At 44.4% G+C, this 16,933-nt stretch overlaps 2 protein-coding genes across 2 annotated transcripts; both read right to left on the bottom strand.

Moving 5' to 3' along the window:
* Positions 1 to 926: 926 nt before the first annotated feature.
* Positions 927 to 2,400, bottom strand: LOC103629735 (exopolygalacturonase-like). The gene has a single exon (XM_008650853.3). The coding sequence runs from the start codon at positions 2,358 to 2,360 to the stop codon at positions 1,128 to 1,130; it is 1,233 nt and encodes a 410-aa protein (XP_008649075.1). The 5' UTR covers positions 2,361 to 2,400; the 3' UTR covers positions 927 to 1,127.
* Positions 2,401 to 10,572: 8,172 nt separating this feature from the next.
* On the bottom strand, positions 10,573 to 12,032 carry LOC103629734 (exopolygalacturonase). Its single transcript, NM_001397148.1, has one exon. It carries the CDS (start codon positions 12,004 to 12,006, stop codon positions 10,774 to 10,776), a length of 1,233 nt encoding a protein of 410 aa, NP_001384077.1. The 5' UTR covers positions 12,007 to 12,032; the 3' UTR covers positions 10,573 to 10,773.
* Between the last annotated feature and the right edge of the window lie 4,901 nt (positions 12,033 to 16,933).

Here is a 16,933-nt window from a genome sequence, read left to right on the forward strand (position 1 = left end):
TAGCAGAATTGGCGCAAAAGAGGGACACAGGAATGTCACTTACCCAGATACGGTGCTTCGGGCAGCTTGGCACGACGCGATGGGGCTCTAGTTGGCCGGACGTTGAAGAATCACGACGGCGGCGAGCTCCGACCTGCGCAGGGGAGAGGTGGAGCGCAAATCGGGTAGAGGATTTGAGGAAAGGGGAAACCATCGTGGGTTCCCGGTGCGCCAAGCTCAGGCAAAGCTCACCATGGCCAAAGCGCTGGCAGAAGTCCAGCGGCGACAACAGAAAGGTGAAGCAACAACGGGGGCGGCGTTGCGGCTGGGTGAGTGCGAGGGCAGGGAAAGAGCGAATGTGAGGCAGGGGCGAGCTGAGGGAGTGTTCGGGGTCTTCACCTAGCACTCGGGTGACATGGGCAGGTCGTGGGGATGTGGGCGTGCTTTGACCGCATGGGCGCACGCCATGGGCGCGAGCGCGACAGTTGCAGGGGAGGGGATGGGTCTGACAATAGGGGCCGCGAGTCAGCGAGGGAACGCGTGGGCGAGCAGGGCACGGTGCTGATGGGGCGGTCCCACTGAGAAGAGAGGGAGAGGGCGAGCGGGGCGTGGCGCCGATAGGTGGGGCCCGCTTGTCAGCGGATGCGGGAGGTTAATTGGGCTGGATGGGCCGAAAGGCCAATGAGGGAGGATGTTCGAGCTGCTTTCCTTTTCTTTTTTTGAAATTTCTAATGTCTTTTCTATTTTAATTTCTTTATGGTTTTCAAATCAAACTCAAACCAAATTTCAAATTCAAACCAATTCAAACATGTGCATCAAACAAAAGAATAATTTAGGCTCAGCATGATACAACATTTCATGACTCACATAAGTTTTGACAAAATAAATAATTAAACCCTCGCCTAATTCACTTACTTTTAATCAAAAGGAAAAGAGAGAGAGAGACAAGAGGTAACACCTGAATTTGCTTGGCATTTAGAGAAGAAATTTTATACCCTCAAATTCAGGGTGTTACACCGTCGAACATAATATAGCTGTTGGATGTCTATCATTTTACTGTTGTGCGTTACAAATGGATAGCAACTAATGGACAATTCAAGGACGAGAGAAAAATTATAACTAGAGAGATGGGTCAGTCGACTGAGGGTCTAGAAGCATGCAAGCTCCTTGAGGCAACCCTTGGTGCTGCCCTTGGCGTTCGTGCATATAGCCATGGTCTTGTTGTTGGTGCCACTATACTCGACGTTGACGTCATCCATGGTGACGCCGGTGCATGGGACCTTGGCAGTGCAGAGCAGGCTAATGGCCTCCGGGGTGGAGGAGGTGCCAGTGATGTTCTTGAAGGTGATGTCCTTGACGGTGACCTTGGAGGCGCCGTTGGCAGTACACAACTTGTTGGGGCAGTACTTCATGTCGATGAAGATGGGGTTGGCTGAGTCCTCCATCTTGATATTCTCGTAGTGGATCTTGGAGACGGTGAGCACGGAGGCGGCGTCCTCGTACGCCTTGATGCGGACGCCGAACATTGTCTTCTTAAGAGTGCAATCCTTGACGTTGATGTCCGTGACGTCCTTCTCGTCCTTGTACCGCCCTAGGCTGCCGATGCTGATGCCGTGGCCGGGGCCGCAGGTCACGCCAGTGATGTTCACCTTGGAGGTCCCAGGGCCGATGGAGATGCAGTCGTCGCCGACGCCAATGACGGTGTTGGTGATGGTGATCCCGGATGAGTCGCCCATGTGGATGCCATCCGTGTTGGGGCTGTCCCCGGGCGCCGTCACGGTCACGTCCTTGATCAGCATGTTCTTGCACTGGTACATGTTCATGTGGAAGAACTTGGAGTTGAGCAGCGTGATCCCGGACACCTCCCCGTTGTTCACGAAGTCCATCACCAGCGAGTTGGGAAGGATCTTGCAGTCGTACTTCTTGGTGCAGGAGTTCTTGCTCCACACGGCTGGGCCCTGCCCGTCAAGGTTTCCCTTGCCGGTGATGACCAGGTTATCCACGCGTAGAATCTCGATCCAATTACCATGTTCCTTGTACTGGCTTAGGTCCGTGGTCGCCAGCAGATTGCCATCCACCTGGATGGTCACGTCGCCCTTGCAAGGGCCTGTGAAGTTGAGTTGTCCGACAAGGAAGTCGCCCTTGGGTATGAGGATTGTCTGCTTCCCAGTGCCGCCGCACGCCGATGCCCATGCCTCCTGCACAGCCTTCGTGCTGTCTGTCTTGCCATTGCCGGAGGCGCCCAACTTGGTGATGTCGAAGGACCCACCAGGCCCGGACGCTTTCGCATCGATGCCCTTTGACTCTTCCTTCTCACCATGCACGATGCAGAAGAGGACCAGGAGGAACAAGGCTCTCATCGCATTGTCTGTGCACGCCATCTTGTCGTGATCGATGCTTTATTCGTGTCTCTTGTTGCCTGGGCACTAAGACCTATAAATACCACTGTTCTGCTGATAAAATTAGTGCGCTATATGTATGGCTTGGACACCATGCCTTTGCATCGCTATTTTTAGGGCAGACTTCTTGTCCTCAAACTCTTCATGCATTATTTGGACCCTTCAGACGTAACCACTAACCACCGTGGAAAGCATAAATTAAATAACAAAAGAAAGAATGAACAATGCCAACATTTAAACTATACTCTACTATCTTATATATATCTTGGTATTACTAATTGAAGGTTCTAATAGAGCCTCTGGATTAATTTTCACTCTATTATTAATTCAGGACCCAATTGAGCCTTTATGTTAATTCTCATCAGACATGATAAAAAATTAAAAAAATATCATAAATTCTTAGATTAATTAGAAATATCTGGCCATTAAACAAGAGACTCTAAACTATACATAACTATTAGATCCTGAAGGACCAAAAAAGTGATCAAATGGGGTGAATAGGTCTATGTTGAGCAACCTCCCGGCTTTGAAGATAGTGAGTACCCTAACCATGTTTATAAACTCTCAAAGGCGCTTTATGGGCTCAAGCAAGCCCCAAGAGCATAGTATGAATGCCTAAGAGATTTTCTTATCACTAATGGCTTCAAAGTCAGTAAAGCCGATCCTACTCTCTTTACTAAAACCATTGCAAAAGTTTTGTTTCTATGCCAAATTTATGTTGATGATATCATATTTGGGTCTACTAACAAATCTACTTGTGAAGAGTTTAGTAGGATCATGATTCAAAAATTCGAGATGTCTATGATGGGGGAGTTGAAGTATTTTCTAGGATTTCAAGTCAAGCAACTCCAAGATGGCACCTTCATCAGCCAAACAAAGTACATTCAAGACATACTCAACAAGTTTGGAATGAAGGATGCCAAGCCCATCAAGACACCCATGGGAACTAATGGGCATCTCGACCTCGACATGGGAGGTAAATCCGTAGATCAAAAGGTATACCGGTCGATGATAGGATCTTTACTCTAATTATGTCCATCTCGACCGGATAGTATGCTTTCTATATGCATGTGTGCAAGGTTCCAAGCCGATCCTAAGGAAGTTCACCTTAGGGCCATGAAAAGAATCATGAGATATTTTGTTTACACTCCTAAGTTTGGTCTTTGGTACCCCAAGGGATCCACCTTTGATTTAATATAATATTCAGATGCCGATTGGGCAGGGTGTAAAATTGATAGGAAGAGCACATCAGGGACTTGTCAGTTTCTAGGGAGATCCCTGGTGTCTTGGGCTTCAAAGAAACAAAACTCAATAGCTTTTTCTACCGCCGAAGCCAAGTATATTGCCGCAGGACATTGTTGTGCGCAATTACTTTGGATGAGGCAAACCCTTAGGGACTATGGCTACAAATTGAGCAAAGTCCCTCTCCTATGTGACAATGAGAGTGCTATCCGCATGGCAGATAATCCCGTTGAACACAGCCGCACTAAGCACATAGACATTCGGTATCACTTTTTGAGGGATCACCAACAAAGGGGGGATATCGAGATTGCTTATGTTAGCACCAAAGAACAATTAGTCGATATCTTTACCTAACCATTAGATGAGAAAACCTTTAGCAAACTTAGGAATGAGCTAAATATTCTTGATTCTCGGAATTTTGATTGAAACATTACACACATAGCTCATTTGTATACCTTTGATCATATCTCTTTCATGGCTACGACTAATGTGTTTTCAAGTGTATTTCTATGCTAAGTCGTAGATTGAAAGGGAAATGGAGTCTTCGGCGAAGACAAGGCTTCCACTCCACTCTAACGGTATCGTTTATCCTTCGCCGTCACTCCGCATCACTCTCCAAATTTGGTATAATCTTTGACTCATATTTCATTTACCAATGGGGAGAAAGTATAAAGGGCTCACAAAGTCTCTGTTTTTGGCGATTAATGCCAAAGGGGGAGAAATATTAAGCCCAAAGCAAAAGGACCGCACCACCACCTTTTGAAATTTTTTAAATTGGTATGTTTAATTTCAAATTGGTATGTTGATTTTCAATTGGTATATTTTCAAAATTAGCATCTAAATATATTTCCAATTGATATCTATTTAAAACCCTCTTGAAAGCTAAGAGGAGAATTTTATTCATGGGGAGTTTAGTTTAGTCAAAGGAAAAGCATTTGAAACAGGGGGAGAAATTTCAAATCTTGAAAATGCTTCTTACAATCTTATTCATATACCTTTGACTATTTGCAAAAGACTTTGAAAAATAATTTCCAAAAAGATTTGCAAAAACAAAACAAGTGGTGCAAATGTGGTCCAAAATGTTAAAATAAAAGAAAGCAACCATGCATATCTAGTAAAAGTATAAATTGGTTTAATTCTAAGTAACATAGCCACTTACCTTATGCAAACTAGTTCAATTCTGCACTTATATATTTGCTTTGGTTTGTGTTGCCATCAATCACCAAAAAGGGAGAGATTGAAAGGGAAATAGGGTTTAACCTTTTCCTATAAATAATTTTGGTGGTTGAACTTCTATTTCTTGTAACAATCGTACGCCTCGACTCCTTCCCACAAAATTTTTAATTCTTCAATCAGGGGTCTCATCATCACATCGATCTTTGTTCTAGGATGATCCGGACCAGGTATTACAAGACATAAGAAAATAAATTCATATTTCATGCAAAGAGCTGGTAGAAGGTTGTATGGAACAGCAAATATGAGCCAACATGAGTAGTATGGTGCAATTAGATTGAAAGGTGAGAAACCATCTATTGCCAAACCGAAGCGGACATTTCACACTTCAACAGCAAAGCTGGAATCAAAGGCATCTAGTACGTTCCATGCATGTGTATCAGCTGGGTGCGCCATGACATCTGGATTCTAGCGTACCCCTTCTTTGTGCCACCTCATGTGTCTGGTTGTATTCTTGGATATGAACAAACGTTTCAACCGAGTTATAAGAGGCATGTAATGAATCTGCTTACGTGCTATCTCGGTCATCACGATCAAGCCATCGTCGTTTTCAACCTCTACGAATCTACGCTCACCACATACTGTAAACTTCTTCTCACTCATGGTCTCCTTCCAGAAAATCATATAGTTATTGTCATAGACATCGATTTTTCCGTAGTCCATACCGAGACCAGATAGCAACTTCTTGGACTGATACATGTCCTTTGGCATCTTGTGATTCTCCGGAAGTGCATCACTGATCAAGTTCAGAAGCTCCTTGTAGCGGTTGTTTGAGAATGCAAACTTAGACTTAATAGTCATAAGTCGAGTCACGAACACAAGGACGGTCACTTTCGTGTGCTCGTGCAATGGCTCTTCGGTAGCTTTAAGGAGCTCGAAAAACTTCTGAACCTCAGGCGTAGGAGGATCCTCATAATCGGAGGGTTGACCAGGGTTCTCCAAATCGACGGGTAGAAGCTCATGGCTTACATCGTCAAGCATCTCTTCCATCCTATCGTAGCCCCCTCTTCATGTGACTGAACCTACGATACAATACGAGGAGGTGGGTCCTCACCGTGGTGCACCACACCTCATAGCCTGGCATATAACCGTTCTTACAAAGATCTATCAACATAGTCCCTGTCAAGGAAATAAATGTTCCGACACTTTCTACAAGGGCACCTAACATCGATTCCAGTCTCCAACCGAGCAAAAGCATGGTCAAGAAACGCGTCAGTCTTGGCAACCCACTCACTTGATAAAGCACCTCTTTTCTTCCAACCTTCATACATCCATCGACGATCCTCCTCCATACTAGATACGAGACGTTAACTTAATTAGTTATGATTACTAATAAACCACACTAATACAATATTACATTGAAAAATTATTTCACGGGACCTAAATCATATAAAATGATCTTATTTCCGAGGGCATAATAATTACACTCAGAAATTAAAAGTTTAAATTATATAGGAACCACTAAATAAACTAAAACAAGCTAATTTAATTACATAATAAACTCAGGCTGTCGGACATAACAAACTAAATATAACTAAAAGCAAACAATCTATATGCAAAATTATACTAAAAGTCACAAAATTACTCACTTAGCTGGACGTAGAGCCAGTGAAGCGAGCGCCGGTGGGGTCGGGGTAGGCGCCGAAGGCGTCGGGGGCGGGGGCAGAGGCCGAGGCGGGCGCGGGCTGTGTCGGAGCGGCTCCCGCGACATCGGGGATGGTGACGGAGGTGGCCATGTGCTCGGGCGGCGTCAGGGGGGGCGGGCGCCGGCGCCGGCTGGGGAGGTGCTCGGCGGCGGCGGCTGGTGGGTGGTGGCGGCCTCGACTTGTGAGTTCCTTGAAGAAAGGAACTGAAACGACACGGGCGGGCGCTGACGGGGTTAAAATCCCTTATGTACGACGACCTCCTAGGCGACTATCGGACATAAGGTTATGTCCGACGGCTTATCTGATAGCCATCGAAAATAACCTTATGTCTAACGGTCCGTCTAACAGCCGTCGAACGTAGGATCTTATGTCCGGCGGCTGCCTTAGGCCGTTGGATATAACGTTCTATCCGATGGCCGCCTAGGAGGTCGTCTGTCACCCAGTTTTGGAAGGTAAACAGAATGCGAACCATATACGTGCCAGGATCAGAAACTCACGTACATAGCGATTACATAATTGGACATCATCACACATTTCTCAAAGTAAATAGTGGAAATAGTACTTTATTACATCAAGATGTCTAAGACATCCACGGAGTCATTAACATAACATTGTCATTACTATTATCAAAGTGCGAAAAAGTGAGCGTATCTGATAAAGCCTTCACAGGCAGCTGACTGGGGGTTCACCACTAACATAACTAGAACTCATCGTAGTCCTGGAACTCCTCAAAGTCCTCCATGTTGCCTGCATCTCCTCCTGAGCACTGAATATATTGGCAATAACCTTGGGTGGGGTGGTTTTTAAAGCAAGGGTGAGTACACATCAACGTAGTCAGCAAATGTCCCGTTTGGCTAATGTGGACTAGCTGTATGTGGAGTTAAGGTTAAGCAATTGCTTTTAGTTGGTCAGATATTTATTACCTAGTAGTAAAGCCATGTTTTAGCAATAAACCCAGTTATTACCTAAAAGTACTCCCTCCAAGAGGAAATACCAGAGATCAAAGTTATATTTATCATCATTAACCATAATCATAAAAGTATCCAAAGTTCTTCTAATCAAAAGGATCCCAAGACTGCTCTTAACCGTGAGCACGGCTGATATACCCGTTTCTAACACTCTACAGAGGTTGCACACTTTACCCACGAGTCGTGATCCCTTTCCAGCCTAGGTTGTACAAACTCGATCTTCACAACCGAGGTGAATGGCTAGGGATACACTACGTAGCCTTTACAAAGATTCCCTAGAGGTCATAGTCGCCCGTTAGGTTTCTCTAGTTTGATAAACACAATAATTCTCCCCACAGGAAGGGTGACTAACAAAACCAAATCGAAAGAACCTCGGCAACCAGCCTCGGCAGAGCAAGTGTTGTGCCTAGACCCCATAGACGCCCTACGGCGAAGCCAACTACACCTCAAGTTCCTCTAATTAATCAGCTAAGGGTGTCCCATTCCACACTCATGGTTGTACTGTTATCCCAGGTGGTCACTCAATGAACAGGTCCTTACGGAGAGGTACTCAGGAAACAGCCTAAGTCCCCTAAAGTATCACAAGAACATCATCGAGATAACATCATTGTATCATAAAGATTCACATCATGTTCATTGATTAAGTTAAAGCAATAGCATAAATCTTAGAAACCCAAAAAGGTAAACAAGGATAAGGTAAATACAGACTAGTTAATCCTTAGGTTTAAATAATGTAATGCGGGACGATGAACTATAAAGTAAGTAGGACATAGTAGGTCAGAGGACTCTTGCCTTCACCAGGTTGTTGCTCAGGAAGATCTTCAGCAACACACTAAGGAACCACTAGCTGCTCATTGTCTAAACAAAGCGATCATGCATCCAATGCAATTGGATAAAGACAAATGAACAATACACCAAACATATACAACCAAGTGAACACAAGTTTGACAAAGCAATGTAAACACAAAAGGTCAACTTAGGTGCTATAGTGAACTGGCACACTAGTGGTTTGTGATTCCCTAAATATTATCTATCTCCATGGATTGCATAATTTTAATTCCACTAATTTTAGTGAGACACAAAACTATACCAGGGATAAATTCATACATTACATATTATTAATCTCACAAGGTTAAACATCTAATTACCATTAGGGTTTTCCTTTTTATTTTCTTATTTAGTAAACAAACTATTACATATACTAACCTATAGTCTAGGCATAAAATTAACACGTACAGACAGTGAATGATCATAATTTATTTGGACAGAGAATAATCCTATGAACATTTTGCAATTTGAATCACTCAATTTGAAGTTCATATGCAAAAGATATGAAATAAACAAGTTTTGTAGTTTAAAATACAAAATTAGGCCTAAATTTGTGAATAAATAGAAGTCTAGGGTTCAATCCGTATGATTACAGAGGCCTGCGCGTGAAAACCAGGGACAGCTGGTTGATTTCTAAAAAGCGAGGGTCTCTTTAGCAAAACTGCCACGCGAAGGGGTACGGGGTTGCGCTACCCGTCCGATCTCCGACCAAAGGTCCAAATTAGAATAGCGAGCGAGGGCGCAGGCTCTTGACAGGTGGGCTCGGGTGGGTTGAGGCACTGACACACGGGGCCCATGGGTCAGCAGTATGAAGAGGACACGAGGAGCGTTGGCCACTGAATTGTAGATCGATGGCTCTGGTTCCACAAACCACGCGAACCGTTATCCACGACTTCGGGCCGTCAGATCAAGATCGGGTGGTTCGGATTCGGCACGAGGGGTTTAGTCTCCTCTGGTCAGCTAGGGGTGGCGCTCTCCGCGGACACGGCGGCGCAGTCGCTGGAGGCGAGGCAGACCGGGGCTTCTAGGACACTTGGGGTTGGTCTAGGTAGCTAGAGAGGTTGGGGAGGACTCGGCAAGCACTATGGCAAGGTCTGGGTGCCGAGAACAGGACTAAGACGGGCAGACGGTGGAGGGGGACCCTCGGGCGAACCCAAGCTTACTCTGGCGAGCAATACCCGTCGCGGTGAGGGTTAAACCGGCGCTCTGCGGTTGGCATAGGCTCCGGGGAGAGGGTGGGGTGCTCTAGGCCTAAGCTCGGGCTCAGGGAGGGGTTGCAGTGGTCGAACGCCATGAAGATGCTGCGGCTCGCCGAGGGGCAACTTCTATGGCCGAAATCCCCCACGTATAGCAGAATTGGCGCAAAAGAGGGACACAGGAATGTCACTTACCCAGATACGGTGCTTCGGGTAGCTTGGCACAGCACGATGGGGCTCTAGTTGGCCGGACGTTGAAGAATCACGACGGCGGCGAGCTCCGACCTGCGCAGGGGAGAGGTGGAGCGCAAATCGGGTAGAGGATTTGAGGAAAGGGGAAACCACCGTGGGTTCCCGGTGCGCCAAGCTCAGGCAAAGCTCACCATGGCCAAAGCGCTGGCAGAAGTCCAGCGGAGACAACAGAAAGGTGAAGCAACAGCGGGGGGCGGCGTTGCGGCTGGGTGAGTGCGAGGGCTGGGAAAGAGCGAATGTGAGGCAGGGGCGAGCTGAGGGAGTGTTCGGGGTCTTCACCTAGCACTCGGGTGACATGGGCAGGTCGTGGGGATGTGGGTGTGCTTTGACCGCATGGGCGCACGCCATGGGCGCGGGCGCGACAGTTGCAGGGGAGGGGATGGGTCTGACAATAGGGGCCGCGAGTCAGCGAGGGAACGCGCGGGCGAGCAGGGCACGGTGCTAATGGGGCGGTCCCACTGAGAAGAGAGGGAGAGGGCGAGTGGGGCGTGGCGCCGATAGGTGGGGCCCGCTTGTCAGCGGATGCGGGAGGTTAATTGGGCTGGATGGGCCGAAAGGCCAAGGAGGGAGGAGGTTCGAGCTGCTTTCCTTTTCTTTTTTTGAAATTTCTAATGTCTTTTCTATTTTAATTTCTTTATGGTTTTCAAATCAAACTCAAACCAAATTTCAAATTCAAACCAATTCAAACATGTGCATCAAACAAAAGAATAATTTAGGCTCAGCATGATACAACATTTCATGACTCACATAAGTTTTGACAAAATAAATAATTAAACCCTCGCCTAATTCACTTACTTTTAATCAAAAGGAAAAGATAGAGAGAGAGACAAGAGGTAACACCTGAATTTGGTTTGCATTTAGAGAAGAAATTTTATACCCTAAAATTCAGGGTGTTACACCGTCGAACATAATATAGCTGTTGGATGTTTGTCGTTTTACTGTTGTGCGTTACCAATGGATAGCAACTAATATGCAATGCAAGGACGAGAGAAAAATTATAACTAGAGAGATGGGTCAGTCGACGGAGGGTCTAGAAGCATGCAAGCTCCTTGAGGCAACCCTTGGTGCTGCCCTTGGCGTTCGTGCATATAGCCATGGTCTTGTTGTTGGTGCCGCTATACTCGACGTTGACGTCATCCATGGTGACGCCGGTGCATGGGACCTTGGCAGTGCAGAGCAGGCTAATGGCCTCCGGGGTGGAGGAGGTGCCAGTGATGTTCTTGAAGGTGACGTCCTTGACGGTGACCTTGGAGGCGCCGTTGGCGGTACACAACTTGTTGGGGCAGTACTTCATGTCGATGAAGATGGGGTTGGCTGAGTCCTCCATCTTGATATTCTCGTAGTGGATCTTGGAGACGGTGAGCACGGAGGCGGCGTCCTCGTACGCCTTGATGCGGACGCCGAACATTGTCTTCTTAAGAGTGCAATCCTTGACGTTGATGTCCGTGACGTCCTTCTCGTCCTTGTACCGCCCTAGGCTGCCGATGCTGATGCCGTGGCCGGGGCCGCAGGTCACGCCAGTGATGTTCACCTTGGAGGTCCCAGGGCCGATGGAGATGCAGTCGTCGCCGACGCCAATGACGGTGTTGGTGATGGTGATCCCGGATGAGTCGCCCATGTGGATGCCATCCGTGTTGGGGCTGTCCCCGGGCGCCGTCACGGTCACGTCCTTGATCAGCATGTTCTTGCACTGGTACATGTTCATGTGGAAGAACTTGGAGTTGAGCAGCGTGACCCCGGACACCTCCCCGTTGTTCACGAAGTCCATCACCAGCGAGTTGGGAAGGATCTTGCAGTCATACTTCTTGGTGCAGGAGTTCTTGCTCCACACGGCTGGGCCCTGCCCGTCAAGGTTTCCCTTGCCGGTGATGACCAGGTTATCCACGCGTAGAATCTCGATCCAATTACCATGTTCCTTGTACTGGCTTAGGTCCGTGGTCGCCAGCAGATTGCCATCCACCTGGATGGTCACGTCGCCCTTGCAAGGGCCTGTGAAGTTGAGTTGTCCGACAAGGAAGTCGCCCTTGGGTATGAGGATTGTCTGCTTCCCAGTGCCGCCGCACGCCGATGCCCATGCCTCCTGCACAGCCTTCGTGCTGTCTGTCTTGCCATTGCCGGAGGCGCCCAACTTGGTGATGTCGAAGGACCCACCAGGCCCGGACGCTTTCGCATCGATGCCCTTTGACTCTTCCTTCTCACCATGCACGATGCAGAAGAGGACCAGGAGGAACAAGGCTCTCATCGCATTGTCTGTGCACGCCATCTTGTCGTGATCGATGCTTTATTCGTGTCTCTTGTTGCCTGGGCACTAGGACCTATAAATACCACTGTTCTGCTGATAAAATTAGTGCGCTATATGTATGGCTTGGACACCATGCCTTTGCATCGCTATTTTTAGGGCAGACTTCTTGTCCTCAAACTCTTCATGCATTATTTGGACCCTTCAGACGTAACCACCAACCACCGTGGAAAGCATAAATTAAATAACAAAAGAAAGAATGAACAATGCCAACATTTAAACTATACTCTACTATCTTATATATATCTTGGTATTACTAATTGAAGGTTCTAATAGATCCTCTGGATTAATTTTCACTCTATTATTAATTCAGGACCCAATTGAGCCTTTACGTTAATTCTCATCAGACATGATAAAAAATTAAAAAAATATCATAAATTCTTAGATTAATTAGAAATATCTGGCCATTAAACAAGAGACTCTAAACTATACATAACTATTAGATCCTGAAGGACCAAAAAAGTGATCAAATGGGGTGAATAGGTCTATGTTGAGCAACCTCCCAACTTTGAAGATAGTGAGTACCCTAACCATGTTTATAAACTCTCAAAGGCGCTTTATGGGCTCAAGCAAGCCCCAAGAGCATAGTATGAATGCCTAAGAGATTTTCTTATCACTAATGGCTTCAAAGTCAGTAAAGCCGATCCTACTCTCTTTACTAAAACCATTGCAAAAGTTTTGTTTGTATGCCAAATCTATGTTGATGATATCATATTTGGGTCTACTAACAAATCTACTTGTGAAGAGTTTAGTAGGATCATGATTCAAAAATTCGAGATGTCTATGATGGAGGAGTTGAAGTATTTTCTAGGATTTCAAGTCAAGCAACTCCAAGATGGCACCTTCATCAGCCAAACAAAGTACATTCAAGACATACTCAACAAGTTTGGAATGAAGGATGCCAAGCCCATCAAGACACCCATGGAAACTAATGGGCATCTCGACCTCGACATGGGAGGTAAATCCGTAGATCAAAAGGTATACCGGTCGATGATAGGATCTTTACTCTAATTATGTGCATCTCGACCGGATAGTATGCTTTCTATATGCATGTGTGCAAGGTTCCAAGCCGATCCTAAGGAAGTTCACCTTAGGGCCGTGAAAAGAATCATGAGATATTTAGTTTACACTCCTAAGTTTGGTCTTTGGTACCCCAAGGGATCCACCTTTGATTTAATATAATATTCAGATGCCGATTGGGCAGGGTGTAAAATTGATAGGAAGAGCACATCAGGGACTTGTCAGTTTCTAGGGAGATCCCTGGTGTCTTGGGCTTCAAAGAAACAAAACTCAATAGCTCTTTCTACCGCCGAAGCCAAGTATATTGCCGCAGGACATTGTTGTGCGCAATTACTTTGGATGAGGCAAACCCTTAGGGACTATGGCTACAAATTGAGCAAAGTCCCTCTCCTTTGTGACAATGAGAGTGCTATCCGCATGGCAGATAATCCCGTTGAACACAGCCGCACTAAGCACATAGACATTCGGTATCACTTTTTGAGGGATCACCAACAAAGGGGGGATATTGAGATTGCTTATGTTAGCACCAAAGAACAATTAGTCGATATCTTTACCAAACCATTAGATGAGAAAACCTTTAGCAAACTTAGGAATGAGCTAAATATTCTTGATTCTCAGAATTTTGATTGAAACATTACACACATAGCTCATTTGTATACCTTTGATCATATCTCTTTCATGGCTACGACTAATGTGTTTTCAAGTGTATTTCTATGCTAAGTCGTAGATTGAAAGGGAAATGGAGTCTTCGGCGAAGACAAGGCTTCCACTCCACTCTAACTGTATCGTTTATCCTTCGCTGTCACTCCGCATCACTCTCCAAATTTGGTATAATCTTTCACTCATATTTCATTTACCAATGGGGAGAAAGTATAAAGGGCTCACAAAGTCTCTGTTTTTGGCGATTAATGCCAAAGGGGGAGAAATATTAAGCCCAAAGCAAAAGGACTGCACCACCACCTTTTGAATTTTTTTAAATTGGTATGTTTAATTTCAAATTGGTATGTTGATTTTCAATTGGTATATTTTCAAAATTAGCATCTAAATATATTTCCAATTGATATCTATTTAAAACCCTCTTGAAAGCTAAGAGGAGAATTTTATTCAGGGGGAGTTTTGTTTAGTCAAAGGAAAAGCATTTGAAACAGGGGGAGAAATTTCAAATCTTGAAAATGCTTCTTACAATCTTATTCATATACCTTTGACTATTTGCAAAAGACTTTGAAAAAGAATTTCCAAAAAGATTTGCAAAAACAAAACAAGTGGTGCAAATGTGGTCCAAAATGTTTAAATAAAAGAAAGCAACCATGCATATCTAGTAAAAGTATAAATTGGTTTAATTCTAAGTAACCTATGCACTTACCTTATGCAAACTAGTTCAATTCTGCACTTATATATTTGCTTTGGTTTGTGTTGGCATCAATCACCAAAAAGGGGGAGATTGAAAGGGAAATAGGGTTTAACCTTTTCCTATAAATAATTTTGGTGGTTGAATGTCTAACACAAATGATTGGACTAACTAGTTTGCTCTAGATTATATATTCCACAGGTCAATAAAGGTTCAACACAAACCAATAAAATATCAAAGTTAGGGTTCAAAAGCAAAGGAGCAAAGGAACCGAAGGGTGCCCTGGTCTGGTGCACCGGACTGTCCGGTATGCCACCGGACAGTGTCCGGTGCACCAGGACCGTACAACTCCAAACTCACCACCTTCGGGTTTCTCAGGTGTAGCTCCGCTATAATTCATTGGACTGTCCGGTGTGCCACCGGACTATCCAGTGCACCAGCGGAGCAACGGCTAACAGCGCAACGGTCGACTGCAACGAACACCTATAAACGCTACCGTGCGCGGACAGTGCGCGCAGAAGTCAGAGCAGCCGCCAGAGGCGCACCGGACAGTGAACAGTACATGTCCGGTGCGGAACCGGACTGTCTATTGCAACTAAAAGACAAAGCTCCAATGGTCCTGGAGGGTCCACCTTGATCCAGCAGTAGTGGGTGCCCCAATCTTGAGGTACCAACAGAAACAAAACAAAAAATTTAGAAATTTCTATAACAATCATGAAGCCATGAAATGAGGGCATAAGGCAATGTTTCAAAATCTTCTACAATAATAACCATACCAAGCTATAAAACTTAGATATCTGTTGCTATTGAAAATTAGGAATTCTCTGCATTAGATATTTGTTAAGATCTTTCTAAAATGTGTACAAGTGGCACTTGATAAGTGTCGATGGCTAGTGCAACAACCTTTGCTCTATTGCCTACACACATATTCAACTCATTTGTAGCTAATATTCTAGTCCTTTTTAGTCCTTGCAATGATTTGCAAGTATGAATCATCGATCTGATATCAAATACCCATGATTCACTAAAAGAAATAGCCAGATTAATTTCAATAACATATATACACAAAATAGAAGTCTCAATTTCCTTATTGTCTTCTAAGTACTTCTTGTAGTTCCTAGACCGTTTCTCAAGGTCACCACAATGAAATTTTTGTCTTTTGAATGAAAGGCCAGACTTAGACTTTGCATTTAGCTTTGAGATCTCATATTTAGCCTTGCCCTCACCTTTGCCCTTCATCTTTAGAAAATGTCTAGGACTTACCCTATTAGATTAAAATAATCAATGACACTTTGCTTTGGTAGGCCAACCAAGTGATGATTAGAATCTATATAAACGTAGTAATTGGAAGGGTATCAAAATAAACTCTTAATTTTTTAGGGAAACTATCCTATCATATTTAGTACATGGGTGGATAGTAAGGTAGGAAAATAAACCATCGCAGATAATTATATTAAATGTAGGATAGAAGTCATCCATTTATCATGGTGATCTACATCATCAAGTCCTATATGTGGTTTCTATATTTGGGTCATATTATTCATAATATTCTCTGTAAAACCATGCTAGGTGGAGAGCCGGATACTACCATGCGGTATGAAAATGGTTTGTCCAAATAATCTATGTCGTACACTCAGAAATTCCTGGTCACATCAATGAAAGCTCTATATAAATATCACCAGATTAATCAAATCTAGTTGATTTCGAGACAAGCTAAATGTCTCTATTTTTACTGTCAATCATATTGACAATTGTGTGACATAGAGCCATAACAGTATATCCAATTCAGATTTCTTGACTTTCTCAATCTAAAAGATACATGTATTGTTATCCCTACGGTGATTCTAGTCGGTAGAGTTATGTGACTATACCGGCAATTACCTCATTTGTCCTAAGTGGTGCTATAACCAAAGAAAAATAGTTGCAATATACTAGGAGTATCACCTATATGCAAATAATCTAGATCAAAAATTGTGCATGACTGTTGGGGACTTGTTCTCAAATGCTATGAATTAAGAACAAGGCAACACAAGAAATGTTAAACGTTAAAGCCCTTCGTCCTTCGAAGCATTATTTCCCTTAGGACATAATGATTTTCGGACGAAGGTTATGAAGGACATACCTTCATAAATTCAACATATAATAATGAAAAAGGAATCATATGAGATACAAAAGATAGCATAAACCATTATGTATTATTATTATCTCATTTCTGTATTATTATTATAGAAAAGTAGAAATAATATCAAATTACAAATGTACCTTCGGCTTGAAAGAAGGCGAAAGTACAAGTGTGACGCAAAAGCAAATGCCAAGTCAGCCCGAGCGTACGGGGGTACTGTTCACCTATTTATAGGCACGGGACACAGCCCATATAAAATTACGTCCATGCCCTTTACATTTGGTAGTAATTCTATAGTAATCCACCGAGGTCTAAATAGCCTTTTCATCTTTAAGTCGGTTTCCTTTTCTGCTACCACGCCGAAGCTTTCCTGCTCACATCTTCGGCGCCGTATCAACCTT

The sequence above is a fragment of the Zea mays genome, chromosome 6, assembly GCF_902167145.1.
Source record: "Zea mays cultivar B73 chromosome 6, Zm-B73-REFERENCE-NAM-5.0, whole genome shotgun sequence".
NCBI classification, from domain to species: Eukaryota; Viridiplantae; Streptophyta; class Magnoliopsida; order Poales; family Poaceae; genus Zea; species Zea mays.